This window comes from Antedon bifida, chromosome 2 (assembly GCF_963402885.1).
Source record: "Antedon bifida chromosome 2, ecAntBifi1.1, whole genome shotgun sequence".
Lineage (NCBI taxonomy): Eukaryota > Metazoa > Echinodermata > Crinoidea > Comatulida > Antedonidae > Antedon > Antedon bifida.
This window is the reverse complement of record NC_136227.1, coordinates 32,696,018-32,720,306: the sequence shown is the minus strand read 5'-3', so window position 1 is coordinate 32,720,306 and position 24,289 is coordinate 32,696,018. Positions and strand designations below refer to the sequence as shown.

General features: G+C 33.2%; 2 protein-coding genes across 3 annotated transcripts; one reads left to right on the top strand and one right to left on the bottom strand.

Moving 5' to 3' along the window:
• Positions 1 to 8,635: 8,635 nt before the first annotated feature.
• Positions 8,636 to 18,720, top strand: LOC144834713 (uncharacterized). Of its 2 annotated transcripts, XM_078689610.1 has the most exons (5): positions 8,636 to 8,859; positions 11,877 to 11,910; positions 12,006 to 12,512; positions 12,870 to 12,929; positions 16,355 to 18,720. In XM_078689610.1, the coding sequence occupies exons 2-5, from the start codon at positions 11,901 to 11,903 to the stop codon at positions 18,361 to 18,363; spliced, it is 2,586 nt and encodes an 861-aa protein (XP_078545736.1). In that variant the 5' UTR covers positions 8,636 to 8,859; positions 11,877 to 11,900; the 3' UTR covers positions 18,364 to 18,720. The 2 variants fall into 2 exon arrangements, with proteins under 2 accessions (XP_078545736.1, XP_078545735.1); XM_078689609.1 differs by lacking the exon at positions 8,636 to 8,859 and having other exon boundaries at positions 10,790 to 11,910.
• A 1,404-nt stretch (positions 18,721 to 20,124) lies between these two features.
• On the bottom strand, positions 20,125 to 21,075 carry LOC144835628 (lymphocyte-specific helicase-like). The gene is made up of 4 exons (XM_078690708.1): positions 21,040 to 21,075; positions 20,672 to 20,788; positions 20,231 to 20,405; positions 20,125 to 20,147 (listed from the first exon to the last, which is right to left on the bottom strand). The coding sequence occupies exons 1-4, from the start codon at positions 21,073 to 21,075 to the stop codon at positions 20,125 to 20,127; spliced, it is 351 nt and encodes a 116-aa protein (XP_078546834.1).
• Positions 21,076 to 24,289: the final 3,214 nt, after the last annotated feature.

Here is a 24,289-nt window from a genome sequence, read left to right as displayed (position 1 = left end):
AACCATCTTCAAGTATGTCACGCACTTTCATCCTGCTGTGAGAAGATGAGGACAATTAAGATCAGACATTGAGGTCATCTAGGCCCAGGCCTAGATAGTAGTAGGCTACTAAACTAGGCTAGTTAGAAGTCACACTTTCCTCCTGCGACTCTCTAGTTTGTGTGGGCTAGAAAAAAGAGAAAAAAAGAGTGGCACACGCACGACTGCTGGCTGCCTGTGTGTGGTGGAGGCCTACTAGTACTAGTACTAGGTAGGCCTAACTAGGGGGATAACAATTGATGTGTTCATAAATATTTGTCACGTTAGTTAGGTGCCATGCAGGCACCAGTAGAGTCTAGGCCTAGCGTATTACCAAAAAAGAAACAAACTAACACCCAGCTTACCTAAGTTTTGTGGCTCTAAGAAGAAACTAGGCCTTACCTACTAGGCCTAGACCTACACCTTTTTATTATTCATAAAGGCCGCGCTGTGTGAATTGATACCACCAAACCATCACCTGCTCTAGTCGTTTTAAATAGAAACCAAAGAGCGCCTTCAACGGACAACATGACACCGTACCAGTTTTTTAAAAATAATTTATTTTACCAATTTAATTTTTCATCACTATTTCGATATCAAAATATAACTCTATTCGTTTATTTTTTTTCCTACCCAGAATTTAAATACAATACAACAACAATTGTTTTGAAAGAGATGCCTTTGAAATTGCGATACAAAAAAAGTGCGCAGTAAGTAATGATAGAACAATAAAGGAACGGGATGAGTATAATAAACTTAGGGACATATTGAGGGATAGGCAAAGCAAAGGGGAAAAAGACTTGGTAATTAGAAGGGGGAAAATAACTCGGTTTCGTTCCCAAAGCACTACCCAATCGGAAGAGAACACTGCCTAACAATGTAAGTTCCACGCAGTCAGAAGATGTTAATGATTTTTTTAATGTGTTTTATACAAATTGTGATTCCCTTCTAAATAAGAAGAATGAGCTTTTGTTGCGTTTATCTTCAGAGAAAGCTGATATCATTGCTTTGACTGAGATTCTACCAAAGAAGTACTTTTTTGAATTGTCTATAGAAGAGTTTCATATCCCTGGATATCAGATGTTTTTGCCAAATGAAAAGCTTTCATCTGGTAGAGGAGTTGTTATTTATGTTCGAAATGGGATGTCTGCCACTCCTGTTTTGTTTAAAGATATTTTGTTTGAGGAATCCATGTTTGTTGAGATTAGAGTCAAAGATCGCACCTTAATAATTGGATGTGTGTATAGAAGTGACTCCGGATCTAATGTCAATAATTCTGCCTTGTGTTCTCTGTTTAGAAAAGTGGCATCCTTTTCTTGTTCCGATTTTATTATAGTTGGAGATTTTAATTATAGGAGTATTAATTGGGAGCTAGGATATGTGACTGGTGAAGATGGTAAAAATAGTCATAATTTTTTCGACACCATTAATGACTTATTTTTAGCTCAGCATGTACGAGACCCAACCCGTTATAGAATAGGAGAACAGCCCAATGTTCTGGACCTGGTATTTACATCAAATGAGGATTCTATTAGTGAGGTCCTTCAAGCTCCACCCTTAGGTAAGAGTGATCATATGGTACTTCGATTTAAAATTCCTGTTAACTTAATCAAAGATGAGGTGGTAGAGGTCAGAAATTATTTCCATGCTGATTATGATAAGTTTCGTGGTTTTCTTGATAGTGTCGATTGGGACACTGAGTTATTGGATAAGGACGGGTTACACTCGCACGGTTCTTTTGATGAGATTTTATCTAGAGGTATGGAACAGTTTGTTCCAAAGTGTAAGAAACACTTGTCTGGAAATTTTAAGAGACCTTTGTGGTTTACTAAGGAGGTTGATAAGTCTATTAAACAGAAGAATAAATGCTGGAAACAGTATATCAAAGCAAAGCGTAAAGGGCATGAAAGTGCTAGTGTCAAATGGAACACGTTTATTAGAGTAAGGAATGATACTGTCAACTTGATTAAGAGTTCTAAAAGCATCCTTGAAAATAAGATTGCAAATGAGGTTAAAGTCAATGAAAAGTCTTTCTGGCGCTATGTAAATTCTCAGTTAAAAACCAGATCTGGTATTCCAACTCTTAGAAATTTTGAGGGTAAACTTGTTGTAGATGACCAAGAGAAAGCCGAGTCTTTTAATTCTTTTTTTAGCAGTGTCTTTTGTAAGGAGAACTTATCGAATGTTCCAAATCTGGATAAAAAGATTGAGGCTTCTTTGTCAGATATTGAGTTTAGTGTAGAAGATATTCACAAGCTGTTGTCTAACTTAGTTATAGATAAGTCAGCTGGCCCTGATGGCTTTCACCCACGGGTTTTGATTGAATTAAAGGATCAAATTGCTTACCCTCTCAGTCTAATATTCACTAGATTATTCAATGATCAGAAGGTCCCTCTATCGTGGAAGGAGGCAATTGTAATACCTATATTCAAAAAAGGAAAAAAGGAGGACCCGGCTAACTATAGACCGGTTAGTTTAACGTCGGTCATAGGGAAAATGATGGAAAGGATTATTAGGGATAAACTTGTAATGTATCTTGAGAGTAATGGTCTTTTGTGCAACGAACAATTTGGATTCAGACAAGGTAGATCATGTGCATTACAACTACTTGATGTCCTGGAGAGTTGGACTACTAACCTGGATAACCATGATAGCTTTGATTGTGTCTATTTAGACTATAAAAAGGCTTTTGATAGTGTGCCACACCAAAGGCTTCTAGTCAAATTGAAAGGTTTTGGTATTACGGGAAATCTACTAGGTTGGTTCTCTAATTATTTGTCAAATAGAACGCAACGAGTTAGTGTCAATGGTCAATTATCATCACAGGCTCCAGTATTAAGTGGAATTCCACAGGGTAGCGTTGTGGGCCCAATCTTATTTTCAATCTTCATTAACGATTTACCTGATGTTGTCGAATCTAGTATACGTTTATTTGCAGACGACACTAAGTTGTATAGAGTGGTCAATAACATTGATGATGCGGATTTATTTCAGAGAGACATTGACAGTGCTTCCCATTGGTCTAATGTTTGGCAATTGCCATTTAATGACACTAAGTGTAAGGTATTTCATTATGGTCGTGATAATCTTAAGTTCTTGTATTCAATGGCTGGTAATTTACTACATGAGGTAAAGCAGGAGAAAGATCTGGGTGTTACCTTTGATCCTAGTTTAATCTTTAATTTGCATGTAGCGGATATCTGTAAAAGGGCTAATAAGAAACTAGGAATGATTTATAGATCTTTTAAATTCTTGAATAAAGATGGATTTTTGAAGCTGTATAAGTCTATTGTCAGGCCAACGCTTGAATATTGTAACACTGTTTATAATCCTATTAGAAAACGAGATCAGGATGAAATAGAGAAGGTCCAGCAAAGAGCAACAAGATTGATTCCTAGGTACCGAAATATCCCTTATGAACAACGTTTGAGAATTCTTGGTCTTCCTACTATGAGATATCGAAGGCAGAGAGCGGATATTATCCAAGTTTTTAGGATTGTTAAGGGTTTCGATCGTATCTCGATCAACACATTTTTTGAATTTGATCTAGAATCTCGGACCCGTGGACACACATATAAACTCAAGTTTAAAAGCTCTCGTCTTAATATTAGGAGGGACACCTTCTCCAGGAGAGTTATTCTCTTATGGAATGCTCTGCCTACGGATGTAGTTTCATGTGCTACGGTGAACTCGTTCAAAGCAAAACTTAACGTCGCATGGTCTAACCACCCGCTGAAGTTTTCACCCTATATTGAATATGATTTTATTGCTAAGAGGGGCTTTTAAGCACTGAGTGCTTCGCCTCGATCCCGTAGACGAAAGTGTACGGGAAACAAGTAAACAAGTAATATTGTCGGCGCAGTGACAATGCGATAATGCTGAGTCATCATCATGATGACGGTAAAGATGCCAGTTTTAGCATAAAAAAACACTATAGCAAATAATTATATAAAAGGTATAAAATGATGAATGCCGACTGAACAAAGAAAGACAATGGAACAATATGAGAATTGTTTGAAGGTTTGCTTGGCGAAATCAAATGTATATAAGAGGAGGATATAAATGTAAAGAAGCGAAGGTTACAGGGAACCAAGAGCAATCTACAGAAGATGGAATTTTCAGTCTCCTGTTCTCAAATAAAGATGTTGAAAATATCGTTGGTGCAACTCCACTAATAGATTATATACATGTTCACTACCTGAAGTACATAGCCCATATCTGTCGAGAACCAAATAACACATTAACAAAACGAATGCTCTTTGCACAAGCCCGAAAACTATACTATCGTGACCCATGGATTAAAGTAGGCAATCTCCTTCAGTGCGATCCTGAGCTAAGAAGCTAACCCAGTCAAGGAAGCCCTTCAACAGTCGGACCCAGCATATATTTGGATGCTAGAGAAGACTGCCTCTTGGATGCGACAAGCATCAGTGGGAGGAACAAAACTGTACTGTACTACTGCAGTACCCACGTACGCGTATATATGAGTTCTGAAATGAATGAATTGTTGGGTTTCTCGACGTTTCAATCATTAATTTACTTTGATCATCCTGTTTGTGAGAATCAGAAAACAAACTCCTCACTCTTAAGCAGGACGTCGGATCATTATTATCTATGAACATCAAAGCATAATTGATCGAAACGTTGAGAAACTAACGTCATTTTCAGAACCAAATAGGTTACCGTACGTTTTATTTAAAAATTCTATTATGTATATTGATCTTGACATTTAAATCGAGGATTCTGTGTGTTTTTCTAAAAATAGTTTAGTGTAATTTTGAGTGAATAAGTATAGACTTAGTAGTAATCCTATTGTGCTTCTACAGAAAGACCTGCACTAAACTGTGAAACAGCTTTTGTGACGTCACGGCCAAAGTCAATAGCGGCATGTGATCGTGATATTAAAGTTGACCTAAAGGGTGCAGTTGCTTCCAAATGAATATTGGAATATTGATAGTTCTTTTGCAATTTATATTTGTATAAGTGTGTTTGGATACAATCATCAATATACCTACTGTACCAGAAAAAATATTATATGCAATCACAAATTGCAATTTTAACATTACAATAAGTCGGATACATTTTTGTTTGTTTGTTTTATTCGGTACAATCAACATACCAAGGATTACCCTTAGATCTAGAAGAGCTTTCCAATGAGGTACAATCAACATACCAAGGATTATTAGATCTATAAGAGCTTTCCAATGGGGTACAATCAACATACCAAGGATTACCCATAGAGCAAGCTATTCAATGGGGTCCTTATAACAAAAACATAGAAAAATTCAAAAATATAACAACAGTTCACAATGCATTAGTCTCCCTATGCACATTAGGCCTACTAAGATAAAGCTTTATAACATGTTTATACTCATTAGGTGTTTTTATACCTTTTATGTTTGATGGAACATTATTCCAATCTTTAATAGTATTATAATAGAATGTTTTCGAATCCAACACTTTGATATTAGGAATTACAAAATGAAATATTTGTAAAATTGTCTGCTAAAAAAGTGGAATCTACATCATGGTATATCTTATAGGCGTGGACCTATAATACCTGAAGTCTATCTTAGAAATTTAACTCTGTTCTACTCGTTTTAAATAGAAACCAAAGAGCGCCTTCAACGGACAACATGACACCGTACCAGTTTTTTAAAAATAATTTATTTTACCAATTTAATTTTTCATCACTATTTCGATATCAAAATATAACTCTATTCGTTTATTTTTTTTCCTACCCAGAATTTAAATACAATACAACAACAATTGTTTTGTAATATTGTCGGCGCAGTGACGATGCGATAATGCTGAGTCATCATCATGATGACGGTAAAGATGCCAGTTTTAGCATAAAAAAAACACTATAGCAAATAATTATATAAAAGGTATAAAATGCCGACTGAACAAAGAAAGACAATGGAACAATATGAGAATTGTTTGAAGGTTTGCTTGGCGAAATCAAATGTATATAAGAGGAGGATATAAATGTAAAGAAGCGAAGGTTACAGGGAACCAAGAGCAATCTACAGAAGATGGAATTTTCAGTCTCCTGTTCTCAAATAAAGATGTTGAAAATATCGTCGGTGCAACTCCACTAAAAGATTATATACATGTTCACTACCTGAAGTACATAGCCCATATCTGTCGATAACCAAATAACACATTAACAAAACGAATGCTCTTTGCACAAGCCCGAAAACTATACTATCGTGACCCATGGATTAAATTAAGCAATCTCCTTCAGTGCGATCCTAGTCAAGCTAAGAAGCTAACCCAGTCAAGCTAAGAAGCTAACCCAGTCAAGGAAGCCCTTCAACAGTCGGACCCAGCATATATTTGGATGCTAGAGAAGACTGCCTCTTGGATGCGACTGGCATCAGTGGGAGGAACAAAACTGTACTGTACTACTGCAGTACCCACGTACGCGTATATATGAGTTCTGAAATGAATGAATTGTTGGGTTTCTCGACGTTTCAATCATTAATTTACTTTGATCATCCTGTTTGTGAGAATCAGAAAACAAACTCCTCACTCTTAAGCAGGACGTCGGATCATAATTATCTATGAACATCAAAGCATAATTGATCGAAACGTTGAGAAACTCACGTCATTTTCAGAACCAAATAGGTTACCGTACGTTTTATTTAAAAATTCTATTATGTATATTGATCTTGACATTTAAATCGAGGATTCTGTGTGTTTTTCTAAAAATAGTTTAGTGTAATTTTGAGTGAATAAGTATAGACTTAGTAGTAATCCTATTGTGCTTCTACAGAAAGACCTGCACTAAACTGTGAAACAGCTTTTGTGACGTCACGGCCAAAGTCAATAGCGGCATGTGATCGTGATATTAAAGTTGACCTAAAGGGGTGCTTTTGCTTCCAAATGAATATTGGAATATTGATAGTTCTTTTGCAATTTATATTTGTATAAGTGTGTTTGGATACAATCATCAATATACCTACTGTACCAGAAAAAATATTATCTGCAATCACAAATTGCAATTTTAACATTACAATAAGTCGGATACATTTTTGTTTGTTTTATTCGGTACAATCAACATACCAAGGATTACCCTTAGATCTAGAAGAGCTTTCCAATGGGGTACAATCAACATACAAGGATTACCCATAGATCTAGAAGAGCTTTCCAATGGGGTACAATCAACATACCAAGGATTACCCTTAGATCTAAGAGCTTTCCAATGGGGTACAATCAACATACCAAGGATTACCCTTAGATCTAGAAGAGCTTTCCAATGGGGTACAATCAACATACCAAGGATTACCCTTAGATCTAAGAGCTTTCCAATGGGGTACAATCAACATACCAAGGATTACCCATAGATCTAGAAGAGCTTTCCAATGGGGTACAATCAACATACCAAGGATTACCCATAGAGCTAAGCTATTCAATGGGGTCCTTATAACAAAAACATAGAAAAATTCAAAAATATAACAACAGTTCACAATGCATTAGTCTCCCTATGCACATTAGGCCTACTAAGATAAAGCTGTATAACATGTTTATACTCATTAGGTGTTTTTATACCTTTTATGTTTGATGGAACATTATTCCAATCTTTAATAGTATTATAATAGTATGTTGTTTAGAAATATTTGTAAAATTGTCTGCTAAAAAAGTGGAATCTACATCATAGTATATCTTATAGGCGTGGACCTATAATACCTGAAGTCTATCTTAGAAATTTAACTCTGTTGTTTATGTTCAGATAACCAACAGCCGTTTTGGTTGTTCCTGACCAATATGTACCTTAGAGGCAATGTTGAGAATAAACCGTACAATTTTGTTTTGGGTTACCCGGAGTTTATTTGGAAGGAATAAAGTTATACCAGAATGCCAGTCTGTTGCAGCATAGTCGAAAATACACTGAATTAATGCAGAGCATAACAGTTTCCTACTTTGCTTGTTCAAACAGCTAGCCTGTCTGTACAGACATTTCAATCTGGTCGAATTTGCTTTAGTTTCATAATAATACATGTAACATATTCTTCATTTGAAATACAGTTATCAATTTGTAAACCAAGGTACTTATGGAATCATGACTAAAGGACATTATGATCATTAAAAGTGATTTGGAATTCTCAATATTTTTAACTTTTCTTTTAAACAAAATGCACTCCGTTTTTTGTGGGTGCATGGACAACGTATATTCAACTCTAACCACTTGTAACATAATTCCATACCATGACGTTTTGCAGTTTTTAAATATTATTTAAAAAGATTCTAGCTGGTAATTTTCTAAAAATACTTTCTATGAAATTTTGAATGGAATATTTATAGACGTCGTACGACGGTGCCGATATAATAATCGTGTACATTGTGTTTCAACAGAAAGACAGTTGGACCGTGGACAAGTTTTTGTGACGTCACGGACAAAGTCAATATAGCATACATATACGTGGATTATGAATACTAATTACACAGTAAAGGGAGTGGTGCAGTTGCTGCTATAAATCGTCACATTTGACTGTATCGGTATATTGATAGTCCAGATACGAGATCCAGTTACAGTCCAGTCTTAAGCCATTTGTAAGTTTACACTGAATTATACAGTATTGTATTTGACGTCAAAGGGAGTGGTGCAGTTGGTGGTACAAATCGTCACATTTGACTGTATCGGTATATTGATAGTCCAGATACGAGATCCAGTTACAGTCCAGTCTTAAGCCATTTGTAAGTTTACACTGAATTATACAGTAGTTGACGTCAAAGGGAGTGGTGCAGTTGCTGCTACAAATCGTCACATTTAACTGTATCGGTATACTTGATAGTCCAGATACGAGATCCAGTTACAGTCCAGTCTTAAGCCAATTTGTAAGTTTACAATTTGATTTTTATTAGTTCGGAACATTTATTTGCAAAACAATGAGAATATAGGTGTAGTTCTGATGACTTTGTTTTTTAGTTAGAGGATAGGGTGTGGCTTCACATGGTTTTGTTATAGGCCTATAACTGAACGTAGGCCCTATTCCACATAATATTCGTAACAATAAACAGCGAGTTTCTCTGAACAGAAGAATGCCATCACAACAGGAAGTTGTCCCTGATCACAATAAACAATATATCATAATAATATAGGCATAAGATATAATTTTATTTTTTATATTTTAAGTAGGGTTCTAGTAATAAGGCTACATTCAATTTATACTCATACGCAATGAATCAAAGATCTTGAAATCATTGAAAGTTCTATTCTCGTCCAACTTGACCGAAAAATAATAATAAAAACGAAGTCAGACTACAGTTTTGTAATGGAGTCCGGAATGATGCTTCTTTGTCTTTGTGTATGTTTTCGGCTCTCTTGTCTATCTTCCGTTTCTTTTCTTTTCTTGTCCCACTTTTTCATGAGTCAGACAGGGAACCAGCCTTCTTAAGATACTTACGTATCATCTCGAGCAGACATGTTTTCGGTTCTCTTGTCTCTCTTCCGTTTCTTTTATTCTCTTGTCCCACTCCTTTCCTCTATGATTCAGACAGGGAACCACCCTTCCCTAACATACTCCTTTTATAAAACTACTGTATAATGCAAGCAGAACGAAGCATTTTGGCATCAAGCCTTAGACCCTCTCATTCGAACTTTCTTTTTCGACTTAAAACTCGGTCTCTTTTTGTTTCAATATATTGCCTCTTTATAGGGGGTTTAGGCTCCACCCTGTAAGTCAATTAATCGATGCTGATTGGTTAAGTTCCTTTGTTTTTGGTATTTGATTTCTAGAAAATAAATAAATAAAATAAAACTTTATTGAACATAAGCCTTTAAATCGGCGGCACACGTTCTTACATACATTATGTTAGCCTGAAGGCTAAATAAAAGTATAAAGAGATGTAATAAATTACCATTCCCTAACATATACAGTAACATAGTATCTACATGAACATTCTAGAATAAGAGTATGTTTAGATTTAAGAAACCATGTATAATTAATATAAGAACAATCAGGAACATTCCAGAAGTATACTATAAACTGTAATCCAATAGAGTAAGAAGTATAAGGAATGATCTAGAAGGTCATATTGTATAATAAGGGGAAGTATGACAATTGTAAGGAGGGAGAAGTATTTTTGATTGAAGCATTTATTTTGAAGAAGGTTGGATATTAGATGTTGGATATTAGATGTTTGATATTAGATTGTAAAGGTTATTGTGAAGCTGTTGTTTAAAGTGCTTACTGGATTGTTGAAGATTGAAGTTGATTGAAATTAAAGCTTTGTTTTGAGTAATTTTACAACTTTGTGGATTTTGTGTGTATACTTTTATGTCACAAGGGAGTTCCTAAAGTATTTTCAACCGCTCGGAAACATACATAAAGGGAGTTTGTGACAAGAGAAAATAAAAAAAAAACATTTATAAGAAAGGAAACGGATTGTACAATAAAGAAACTAAAGAGCAAAAAAGTACAATACTTAACTTTGATGTAGTGTCATTATTTATTATTAGTATTATTATCAATGTTATTAATATGTTATTTTAAAAAAAATATTATTTTAGACCTATTAAAGATGTCATTTAATTTAAATACTATATTGTTTATTATTATTTTATTATTTATGTTCTTGTTAATACTGTATATCATTTAATTATTTTTGGGCACATCACACTTTTTTTGTCAAACTAGTTTGATAGTGTAGACAGAGCTTTAGACAAAATTCACATAACGACCAAGATGTTCTCAAATAAAAGTGGAACGTAAAATTAAAAAAGAAAATTAAGCGTAAATTCAGAAATACGGTCCCTTACATTCTGGCGGAGGTACGAATACAGCACCATTGCCTAATAGGTTCACAAGTAGTAAAACTTGAAACTATCTAACTAATAAATTATAATCACTTGGAACACTGATCTTACCATTGAGAAGCTTTTTTCCATGATCTTTGGTTACAATTAAAAGGGTTTAAAAATGACTCACAAACACTCATAAGCCATCCATCCGTCTAATCGCTAAACCTATAATTTTGTTGCTGTTTGTGAAATGTTTTATGTGTTTTGTATTGTAAGTGTGTGTGTGTTTTAATAAACTCAATGATTGGTACCAATTAAATAGAATTTCTTTAAAAAGTCTATTACAGGTATTGATATTATACATTTAAATCAAGGATCCTGTGTGTTTTTCTAAAAATAGTATTTGTGGAAGTTTGAGTGAATAAGTATAGACTTCAGTAATCCTATTGTGTATCTACAGAAAGACCTGCACTAGACTGTGGAACAGCTTTTGTGACGTCACGACCAAAGTCAATAGCGACATGTGATCGTGGTATTATTAAAGTTGACCTCAATGGTGCAGTTGCTGCTACGAAATCTATAGTTATTTTTATACGCGTATACGAGGGAGAGTGCATGTTTTGGAAAATGACTGTACCACACACCGGGACCACACACAATAATAAAACAGCCAGAGTTTCTCTCCGGTAATGTGTCCATCACAATAAACAAAATATCTGCTTTTATTCGTTTATTTTCGGCTAATAATATTTAATTATTTGGTGAGACTACTTTGTGTTTAGTTTGCCACTGATTGCCGAACCTCATGACCATAAGCCTAAAGGTAGTCTTCATAGCAAAACTTTAAACTAATAATAAAGTTGAACATTATAAATGGCCCGGATTCTCTAAACTAATGGAACACAAAGATTGTATAGCGCCAAGTAGCGTGGAGACGCTAATACATACGCACGCAACTAAAGACGTAAAAACACAATCAAAATCAATCACATCGCGCGCGATGGCTCATTTCAAGTCTTAAGTTGGAATGAAAACGTATGAAACGACTCTTCCTAAATATACATCCTACCGGAAGTAGATTTATTTATTTGTAAATTAAATTATTTTTCAGAAATGAAGACACAAAATAGACACCATGGCAACAGGTAACAAATAATGATTGTTTATTTTGTGTTGCATTGAGTAACGGTAATGTATTGGAATTTTCAATTTTTATAATTATATGTTTTCATCATTGTAGATTTTAATCTGGATTTAGTGAACGTTTCAACTTGGTATGATGACCACCACCTCTTTCGACAGCTAAAAGTTTTATACCGAGATTTAATTGCAGTAGCGGACATAGATAAAGCACGTAAAACGATAGACTTACTACACCAATTAATTAAATTTGGACATTTGAGTTCAGAAAAGCTTACAGTACTTTATCAAACAATCAAAATAACTCAAACGTTTGGTGTTATCAAAGTTCTACAACAATCTTTTCTCGATGTTCAAGAAATCAATATTACACATTTCGCTCCATATCGACACTGGATTGTCAATTTAGGAAATGCACTGACCAAAGAAGATATTGGCCAAATTGATGCACTGTACAATAGTAGTGCGTTAAAGAATTATGAAGATGCTTGGAGTATGATTTGGGATTTGGAGCAGAGAAAAATACTTTGTAAAGAAAGAAAAGAAGAGTTTATTAACGATCTAAGAAAGATTGGACTGGAATCAAGAGTGAAACCTCCGACTGAAGGTAAGTTAGTGCGAAGCGTTATAACAGTCCGTATAAAGGTGCATGTTATGAACATAAATATCTCTCTTTTGTTAGTTTTTTACACATAATGAAACATATTCATTTTGAATTAATGCTCCCTACTGACATTTTTTAAAAGAGGTATAGAATATCATTGTACATTACATTTTGTCATTTATTAAAACAGGGCAAGTGGCAACCAGTAGTAATGAAGAACAAGGAATGCAAAAAGAAGTTAAATCAGAAACAGGTTAGTTAATAATAATGAGCCGTATAATTTTGCTCTCAATCGTTAGTTTTTTAAATATTAATAATTGTCTTTTAATTTTTGTTCTTATTATTGTATTATTAAAACAGGGCAAGTGGCGACCAGTAATGAAGGGCAAGGAATGTCAAAAGAGGTTAAATCAGAAACAGGTTAGTTGCTTTCAGAATAATAATATTTAAACAAAATCCTTTTTGATGTTTAATTCAAATTATAAACCACATGTAGAACCATATAATAATTAGGAAGCTTCATTGTTTTAAAAACAAAATGTTGTTAACATCATAAATAAGTAAGACTCGTATTACACACATTATTATTCTTTGAGATCCAATAAGCTTAATTCTAATCCGCATTGCAAAGTTTGTTTACTGAATACAAATAAAAAAAGGTCAACTAAAAAGTTAGATTTTCAGAGTAAATATTTCTGTTTTATTAGTATTTTAATACACTAAAACTCCAAACGGTACGGCTCTCTGAAAATTGTTATTTTTCTGTGTGCTGCCCTCTGTTGAGCATATTTCGACAGCGCCTGATGGATTAAAAATTGTATTTGCCGCCCTCTATTCAGATTCAGATTCAGATAACATTTATTCAGATAATAATGAATGAACATATAGAATAGAAAAAAGACGGTAACTGAAAGTCATTATTATCATGGATCCCTTCTAGAAGTTAAAACTAGTCTCGCAGGAACCCACAAACAAAACATTACTACAGTAAAAGAGTAAAAATAAACCTAGAGTATATAATTACATAGTTGAGGATAACAAAAATTACAGTATAGGCTAATAACATAACTAACATCTTCTTTATCAAAATTATTTAAAATTATATTTCTATATTTTCTTGATATAAGTGAAATAAGTACCGACATCGGTAAATGAAAAATATATAATCACATATACATTTACATACATATACATATATATGGTTACGATGATTGGATAGAGTAAGTATATAGATTAATGATTGCAATAATAAACAACAACTAATATTTATGTGTAAACTTAAATAGTATATTGAGTATAAATAATAATAATAAGCGTATTAACTAAGCTGTATAATATTTAGATATGTAATGATTCTTTAATTTTTTTCGGAAAGTAAATAACGATATTGAAGCCTATACTACAATCAATGGAAAAACGAAGTTCCTGTAACAATAAAACATTCTTATGCATTAAAAACAATCTTGATATTATCTAGCCCTGAAAAAAACATAAATAAATAGTTAACATGATTACATTCATATTAATTTGGTAATACTTCCTACTGGATCAATTGATAATCGGCAATGTAATAATATTAATAATGTTTCCAAAAAAAATATATTCAGAAAAGATAGAATTAGCTATTTTTCCTTAAACAGATGAGGAAGTGTTGACGAAAGGAAAGCGAAGAGAATATAATGACTCCGCCTCACGACGAAACAGAAAATCTGTCTTTGCTTTTTTCAAAAGATTTGGCTTTAAAAAATCAGATTCAAGTGAGTTACTTCAGTTATTATGCATTAACATAATAATATGGTATTTGAATGCAATAATTGTACACACAAGATTTCTTATTTAGAAAGTATATTAAGTAAAAATGAGTTGTTTGATGGGTTTAGATAGATTTAAAAATTTATTTTTGAAATAAAGTTTATTAAATAAAATCACATCTCAATTTTGTTCATTTAATCATAATTAATTTGAAAATAACATGTCTAAACAATTCATGAGATTTTGTAATCAAATTCAATAATAGTAATTGACTATTTTCATGCTGATGTACTGTAGAATTACAATCATATTAACTCAAACACAGTTTAAAGTTTCGTTCTGATTAATTATATATTTTGTTTGCCGCCCTCTATAATCCCTTTCATTTTCATGGATACACGTCACACTCACAGGTACTGTAGTATTAATTATATGCACAATTGTACATGCCATTTGGCATACAATTGTGGATGATCATAAATGAATGTGATCATGAAGCAGATTGTGAGTTTAGTTTAACTCATAAACGCCCATGCAACAAATAGCCTACCTAATAATAACATTTATTAAAACAGGGCAAGTGGCAACCAGTAGTAATGAAAAACAAGGAATGCCAAAAGATGTTAAATCAGAAACAGGTTAGTTACTAATAATGTACCGTATAATTTTGCTCTCAATCGGTAGTTTTTTAGGTAGTATTATTATTTCATTTTTTTTTTATTATTATTCTATTATTAAAACAGGGCAAGTGGCAACCAGTTATATTAGGCCTAATAAAGAACAAGTAATGCGAAAAGAGGTTAAACCAGAAACAGGTGAGTTACTAATAATGTACCGTATAATTTTGCTCTCAATATTTTTGGTAGTACAGGTATAATTATTTCATTTTTTTGTATGTGATTATTAAAACAGGGCAAGTGGCGACCAGTAGTAGGCATAATGAACAAGGAATTCGAAAAGAGATTAAATCAGAAACAGGTTAGAATTGCTTTCAGAATAATATTTAAACAAAATCATTTTAAACAACGATAAACAATTATAGGAAGCTTCTCATTTTAAAAACGAAATGTTGTTAACATCATAAGTAAGACTCATATTACACACATTATACCTTTACACAGAAATACTTACTTTAAATTAAAAATTGAATGAATAATCAAATCACATCGTCTTACTTTAATTTTGCTCATTTAATCATAATTAATTTGAAATAAAAGACTATAAATGCACAATTGTATATATGCCATTTTGCATGACATTGTGGATAATCATAAATAAATGTAAATAAATCATCATCTTACGTAACAAATAGCCTTTTAACTTAATAAAACAACATGTCATACCCTGGGTCGTGTATCATTTAACTCTGTTCACGAAATAACAAAGAATAAAATACGCAAAATCAATTAAATTTAATATTGCAAACCAGTTAATTGTAATTTAGGATAAATGGCAAGGTTTTAAATTAAATTAATTCGTACACGCGTGCAATATTTCTGAATAAAGCAAATTTATTTAAAATATTAACTTAACTTCCCTATTAAATGAAATGTCAAAACTATCACTTTGAGATGCCTGACAAATCTTTATTTATCTTTGTTATACTACTGTACAACACATTTTTTATTTCACCTACAAAACAATGAATATATGCGTGTTACAACGCTAATGTCGTAAACAGTGAAAAATCAGCTTTAAAAACCTCCAGCTAGCTACTAATGTTGAAACATCAACATCTTATGTAGTAAATAAAAAAAACACAAACAAAACACCATCTACTGTAGTTATTAGAGTAACAAAATTGTCTCATAGCTAATGTAGTTGCTATGGACAGCTGGAGGTTTAAGCGGTGGATTGCTCTACATTTATCGGTTGTTACGATTTGCTGGCGACCACCAGTCGTTTAACAGAGTTTTCTTTCTGATTGATAATACATTATGTTTGTCGCCCTCTATATTATTTACTTGGTTTACTATTTCGGCGCGGCCCCAGCACTACTTATTGTATTACAGTACTAGAAATTACAAGGCCCTTATTAAATAAAATAAATTTATTTTACTAAATATGTTTTTGTCATTTTTCTTCGCATCTAGACAAGATTGAAGAATATCTGCTTCAAAGACAAGAGAAATTGTGCGGCCAGGCCAGTAGATTTACACCAGCAACAATGCGTGGTAGATACACAGTTGACATTTCACAGATGTTCACTGATTTGGAACTACGCAAAGAAGCTAAAAACAATAAAGGCTGCAAACCAACAACATTAACAGAAGTGGTAGATGTTATCAGTTCCACACCTGGATGTAGAGCTCTTATAGATGGGGAGGGTGGGATAGGTAAAACTACCTTATTAAGGCATTTATCATACAACTGGGCTACGGATACTAAATCGAATAAAGCTTTTGAAGGTAAAATTGTATTTCTTTTAAGTGTACGGGATTTAGACAAAGATGATAACATTTCCGATCTCATTGTAAAGCAACTGGATATGGAAGATTTTAATTTTAAAACAGATCTCCCAGATGATCCACGGTTGATTAAGAAATTCATAAACAAACATGACGATAAAGTTGTACTGCTACTAGATGGGTTAGACGAATTGAGATTTAATAATCCAAGCGTAATTAGTCTGTTCAAAAAGAACAACCTAGAAGAAAGTACCGTGATACTTACTTCACGATCAGAAAGCATAGATGAATTCGTAAAAGAGAGTGACGTACATGTAAGGGTTAAGGGATTTAATAACAAGAGCATAGGAAAGTACATTGACAAACATTTTGAGTATTTTGAAAAACCAGAATTGGGAAAATCCCTTCGAAACGAATTGAATATTGACACTTACCGGGTTGGGAGAAAACATCCTGAAGTGTATGAAATGTGCAAAAATCCAATGCTGCTTTTTTCAATCTGTTTGCTATGGCAAGACAGTCAAAGCATTCCTAAAGATAAAGCTGAACTCTTTAAAGAAATATTTCGTAATATTTTAAATCAGTTCAACAAACAAAAACAATTCGCAAAGCTTTCTAAATTTGAAGACACACCAGCAAAATACGTAAATGCTATGATATTGCTAGGAAAATGTATGTATGATAGCTTGAAAGTAAATCAACTTTCAATAAACATGAAAGATTTGAATGATAAACATACGAATAAAGATTTGGTTGATATGTCCGTGAAACTTGGATTTGTTTACGAAGAAGCACCGATTTTAAAATCGAATTTTGATAACGTTTTTATGCCTCCTCACAAATTGATAGTAGAGTCATTGGTGGGATTTTACTTGTGCAAATTATGTGAAAGTGAAGGTATGGAGAATGAGTGCTCAGATGTACGAACATTACTTACACCATTGGATGATGATGAGTGGGAGGTGATACGAGAGAGTGAGCATTTATACAGAGCGACAGAGTTTGCAACTGGTTTCCTTGGTGATAAAGCTGGCGGTTTCCTCAAGCACTGGGTTACAAATAGTTTGTCAACATATCGCAATCTGCCGAGAAATTTAAACTTTGTTAAAAAAGAACATAAAGATGATGTGGTTAATGAATTAATTAATTACATGACAAGCAAAGATTTAGAAATAAATAATCATTTGGATGATATATCTACCTCCATAAGAATGTGTATTGCTTACATTAGTCGAGGTGTACAATGTGACGGGCATTTCATACGTCTAATTATGCAATTGTATTGTATGCAATATGATCATTGTAGTGTTAGTGACTTTTGTAGTATGATGGCATGGGAGCGAAGGGGAAGAGTTATTGCACACATTTTAGGCATTCAAGATAAATGTGACGGTGTTTGGATTGAGAATCTATCACGTGATGTATTTAATGACTTTGTATCAGAATGTTCTCTCAAACAAGTTCAATTAGCATTACATGATCTCGTTATCCTTAAGCTTCGTAATACACTTCACAATCTCATTATCTATGATAGTAAACTTCACAACATTGATGTTAATACATTGTCTTCATTTCTCATTATGTGTCCTAAGCTGGGGAGGCTTGTCATGGAGGATTGCAATCTATCAGCTGACGACATTCGTCACGTGTCTGAAAAGTGTTCAATAAGAAATATTACATTTTATCATTATTAGTTTTCACTGATAACGTATGTTACTTCTACTATATAACAGACATATTTTTAAATCTCGCAGCAAGCAGGTGTCAATTTTTAATATCGCAAATAATTGCATTTCTAACATTAAATTTGTATACAATATAAAAACGACCTGTTATATATAAATCGTATAGTAGATTAAATCAATATGATAATCTAAAACATAAAATGTTTTTAAACATTTTATTTTGACATACTTACCTTCATCGACGGAGCGCGCGCGCGTACTTCCGCACGCGGCACACTAGCAACGGAAGTAATAATTATTAACAGCTGTAGCATGCAGATAAACAAGAATGTTTGTTTCTTATTCATTATAATCTTTATAAGCTGTGCTGCCATATTTAATGATAATGATTCTTTTATAATATTAATAATGCAATGTTTTTTACTTGATATATTGTATAGAATTGGTTGTGCGTGTTTTAAAGTAATTATGTGATAATATTATGTGATAAAATAATATTAAATCGTAAATGTAATTTCACCCTTTACTTTTAGTATTGGATGGTTTTAACCATCCAATACTAAAAGTAAAGTGGTACAACTTGAAACTACAAAACATAACATGAACATAATGATGAAACGTAATTTGTTATCAAAAGCAGTTTTATTAAATGAAAACGTAATTAGAAATTAAATTAACAAATAAACACATTATGAGATGTCTTTGGCACAGTAACAACAGAACAAAGTTGTAGTAGAATTTGTAAAACTAAAAATTATATAATATAGTTTGATATCAATGATTAGTTTCATTGGTGTGTTTTTAAATATATTTTTGGATGTAGACTTATTTTTTATGTTATGATGTAGAAATAGTGAAATATAATTCTGTATAAAATAAATTTAAGGGTGAAAATATATAGATTGGAATAATTAAAAGTTCTACTTAATGTTCAGATATATTTGTGTACAGTCTTTGATTTTCTTTATGTTGTAATAACACTTGGTGTTAACAATAGTTTAAACCTGAACACTGTGCTGACTTGTAATAACACTTGGTATTAACAATAGTTTAAACCTGAACACTGTGCTGACTTGTAATAACACTTGGTGCTAACAATAGTTTAAACCTGAACACTGTGCTGACTTGTAATAACACTTGGTATTAACAATAGTTTAAACCTGAACACTGTGCTGACTTGTAATAACACTTGGTGTTAACAATAGTTTAAACCTGAACACTGTGCTGACTTGTAATAACACTTGGTGTTAACAATAGTTTAAACCTGAACACTGTGCTGACTTGTAATAACACTTGGTGTTAACAATAGTTTAAACCTGAACACTGTGCTGACTTGTAATAACACTTGGTGTTAATAATAGTTTAAACCTGAACACTGTGCAGACTTGTAATTAACACTTGGTGTTAACAATAGTTTAAACCTGAACACTGTGCTGTGCCGAAAACAACAGTAACTACTTGCATAGAAATAAATGTCATAAATACCATTAACAATCCCAGATTTCAATTTGTGCAATATTGGGTATACAGTATGTGAACCCAGTACTGAGATCCTTAACGCCATGACATTCTCATCGCAGGATTCTAGAACCTTAAACGCTTCATTCTCCTTTACTGGTTTAAATTTCTTTCCCGCATTATTCTCAACAAGGTCGCTGCGATCCAATAGGAGCTCAAGATCTGCGTCGCTGATGACTTGTTCTTCACAGTTTTTGATAATGCCAGAGTGATCAGTGGAGCGTAACACTTTTAGTAGTTCCATGGGATCCATCACAGCTTTTTACTGTAGAAGTCTATAAAACAATATGATTAATTTAACATATTTATTCGAATTGTTCAGGAGGGTTTTTAGGGAGGTGTGAAAGACAAAACTGACCTTGATGAATGACCATCTTCTCCAGCTTCCTCTTTGCAGCTGCTCTCTCCACTATCTTCTGGTCAATGGTGTTAATGGTCACTAACCTGTACACAATCACTGGCTTTTCTTGACCAATTCTGTGGCATCTATCTTGGGCTTGTAGATCTGACTGGATTCCAGAACTATATAAATGCTACTTTACAATGTATTGAAAGTCACTACACTAAATCAAACATTACACCACAAGCTTGTGACTAATTATTATAACATGGGTTCAAGGATGTAGCCAATCAGACGCGCTGAAATGAGTCACTAGTGCGCTCTTTATTTTTTCACTATCATGCACTTGAGTGCAAAAAGTGCGCAGCAAAAAAGCATATATTGAACTCTGTGTGTAAATCGTATGGCAGATTATTGATCAGGCTGTAATAAAATGTAGTAATTATTTATTTAACTTACCCAATCACTGTCATATATAATGACTGTGTCAGCTGTTGTCAAGTTGATACCTAACCCACCAGCTCTTGTTGAAAGCAGAAAGATGAAATAATCAGGATCATTGCTGAAATTACTAGTCTGAGAAAGATAAGAAAACAATCTTCCATTATTTTTTAATCATTGAAAAACAAATTAACGTGATTCATGGCTGCTATTATTATGAAAAAAAACAAAACAAAACAAAACATGGTCTGTGGCCTGCTACAAGTCCAACTGATATTATTGTATTAAAGGTATTATCATTAATTGGACGTGTAAAAATGAAGACAAACACATTTTCCAACTGAAATAAGTTTTCTCTTTACTCTGACGTATTCTGAAATACTTACATATCTATCTATCAGTAAAAACATTCTTGCACTCATTCTTAAAAAAAACACAGAAACGTAATAATACAGCAGTAGGCCTAGTTGCTGCTAAAATCAGAATGAATGAAATGTCTACTGGCCATTAATTGTGCATTAACTATAATTTACATTTACAAATTGGCAAAAACATAGTTGTTTCTTTACTCTGTATCCAAGAGTGCTTACCTGTCAACAGCCAACAGGAGGTATATGTAGCTGTAGGCCTACATGGTCGTGGGTGGAGGTAATATAATTAATATTTAATAACTCCATGGTCGTTATAGCAGCTGTAATCTTCACGTATGTCACGCACTGTCATCCTGCTGTGAGAAGATGAAGACAATTCTGATCAGACATTGAGGTCACCTACGTTAATTAGGCCTAGGCCTAGTAGTAGACTACTAAACTAGGCTAGTTAAAAGTAGAATTCACACTTCCCTCCGACTCTCCAGAGTTGTTTGTGAGCTAGGCCTCTCTAGATAGGGGAGAAAAGAGTGGTACACCCTGCTGGCTGGCTGTGTGTGAAAATAGTTAGGTGCCAGGGAGGCACCAGTAGGCCTATCGTAATACCAAAACAGAAAAAAACTATAAACACCCAGCTTACCTAAGTTTTGTGGCTCTTAGAAGAACAGGCTAGGCCTACACCTTTTATATTATTCATAAAGGCCGCGCTGTGTGTGTGAATTGATACCAAACCATAAACCGCCTGCTCTCTATCTAGTCGTTTTTTAAATAAAAAAAACAAAGAGCGCCTTCAGCGGACAATGAGACCGTACCAGTTTTTGAAAAATAATTTATTTTATCAATTTAATTTTTATCACTATGTCGATGTCAAAATATAACCAAATTCGGGTTTTTTTTCTACCCAGAATTTAAATACAATACAACAACGATTGTTTTGTAATATTGTCGGCGCAGTGACGATGCGATAATGCTGAGTCATCATGAGGACGGTGCAAAGATGCCGGTTTTAAGCATAAAAACAATATAGCAAAATATATAAAAGGTATAAAATGATGAATGCCGACTTGACAAAGAAAGAAAATGGAAGAATTTGAGAATTGTTTGAAGGTTTTCATGACGAAATCAAAGATTATATAAAGTTTGCAGTACACCACGCGTATATAAAGTTCTGAAATGAATGAATTGTTAAGTTTCTCGACATTTCAATCAAATAAATAATTTGATCGTCCTCAGGAGAATCAGAACACTACTCCTCACTCATAAAGACGATCATGATATCTATTGATGGGACAATCAAAGCATAATATTGATCGAAACGCTAAGAAACTCACGTCAGTTCTTTTCAGAACATGTACTTGTAGGCCTACTTGTACTTTATATAATTATGAGAATTCACAAATCATCAAAAAACAATTCCTGACATCATCCTGACTACCTTAATCCACACGCACCAATGCATTATGGGAAGGTCCAAATACATTGATCAACAACGCGCGCGTCAACAAACTACAAACACGATTTAAACGGAATTGTCTTCAAATTACTCGTGTCAATTGCATACAAGTAATTCCGGTATCTTATGGCAACTTCCGTCTTATCGCTATTGTGTTGCTGTTTATGAAATGTTGTAGGCCTATGTGTATGTATGTGCGTGTTTTAATAAACTCAACTAGCAGTAACCCGTGCTCCGCACGGTCTTTTTCTGCCTTAATATCTTGTTATATACTTTGCATGGGCAGGTAATAACAGCGCACTTTGATAAAAGTACTTCGACAAATTATATAAAATAAAAACAAATTGTTATAACGAATAAAATTCGGAACTACTGTATTTTACGGCTATTGGTTTGTTATACACTAATCCTTCACTTCAATATATGTAGGCTAAAGAATTAAAGCAATATAGTATAAAGAGTGGATATAGAACTTTGACTTTACTTTTGACTGGAAAATAAAAGACGCTAAAGAAAAATTGTGCTGTGTAACTTAGATGATGCGCGCAAACACATAACGAAAGTATAAAATGCCAAACTATATTATTTTGGGTGTTTTTCGTGGTGTATTCATTATTTGATACGTAGAGATAAAAAAAGTGGAAAAAATCGAATGAAAAACACATTGATGCGGAAACACGAATTAAGTTTATTCATAAACATTTTTTTTTATTTCACTGGTTTTGATATTTTGCAATTTGTTTTGTATTGGAGATTTGTTACGTACTTGCTACTTTTGTAATTAAAGTGTGATCTACCAGAAACCTGTGCTCCGCACGGTTTGTCTACCTTAATAATAATTCGCATGGCATGATTATTAAGTATAATAAAAGAGTACTTTTCCCGGCCACGATATTTCTTTTCTTACATAATTTGGGGACCCCTCATGAGACGTCACAAAATTAACATGAATATTCATTAATCATTTTTCCTAAGCTACGTTAGAAATGAGCTAACAATTCGCTAATACAAAGGTTTTCTGTCGGACTTGTCGATGTATGGGGTTCGAATCCGATGAGCAGGTTCTTTTTACTTTATAGTAAGAGAGAGATTATTTAGAGGGTTAGGTTCATTTTAATGATAAAGAAGACATTAAGATGTGAAGTATTGGAATAATAACAATGATTACGGACTCAACACCAAAAGTAGTCACAACCATTTTGGGTGTATTTTTCGTTGATATTTGATATTTAGTGGAAACACGACACTCATTTGGATTCGTTTTGTGTGTGTGTTTTTTTTTTTACATTTCATGGTTTTGTTTATATTCCCCTCACCTAAACCTCCCATAAAATGCTAAAAAATGAAAGAGCATTCACGCTATTATAATTTGCATTGTGCAATAGACATATATAATCTAGAACAAATATTGATATATTATAAATCATTATGTTGATTTTATTTTACAATTTAAAATGCATAATTATATTCTAAAAATTCATGATAATTACAAAAATATAGCGTAATATATGGAGGCAGTAAAGCAACCATTTGAAGAAAGATATTGGAACAGTAAATTTGAAATTTCAAGATGATGCAAAACTTGCTGTACTAATGTTTATCAAACAATATGTAAATAATCGATTTATCAACTCCAGATGTTTAACAAAAAAAATAGACAGAATTGTTTTGATTTTTGGATAATTGTATGCATTAGTTACGGACCAAACATTTTAATATAAAATACCTTGAAAGATATTCAAAATGTTTTATTGGGACGTTGCATGATATATATAACATGAATTTTGATAAACAGCAGCTATACTCGATTCTAGA

Bases quoted from the DNA above. Each gene is read 5' to 3' on its own strand.
- LOC144834713 (XM_078689610.1), top strand. The intron at 12,513-12,869 runs GTAAGTTAGTGC...TTATTAAAACAG, and splicing joins AGTGAAACCTCCGACTGAAG to GGCAAGTGGCGACCAGTAAT. The intron at 12,930-16,354 runs GTTAGTTGCTTT...CTTCGCATCTAG, and splicing joins AGAGGTTAAATCAGAAACAG to ACAAGATTGAAGAATATCTG.
- LOC144835628 (XM_078690708.1), bottom strand. From the start codon at position 21,075: ATGAGTGCAAGAATGTTTTTACTGATAGATAGATAT. The intron at 20,789-21,039 runs GTAAGTATTTCA...TATCTTTCTCAG, and splicing joins TTTTACTGATAGATAGATAT to ACTAGTAATTTCAGCAATGA. The intron at 20,148-20,230 runs GTCAGTTTTGTC...ATTGTTTTATAG, and splicing joins GAAGATGGTCATTCATCAAG to ACTTCTACAGTAAAAAGCTG.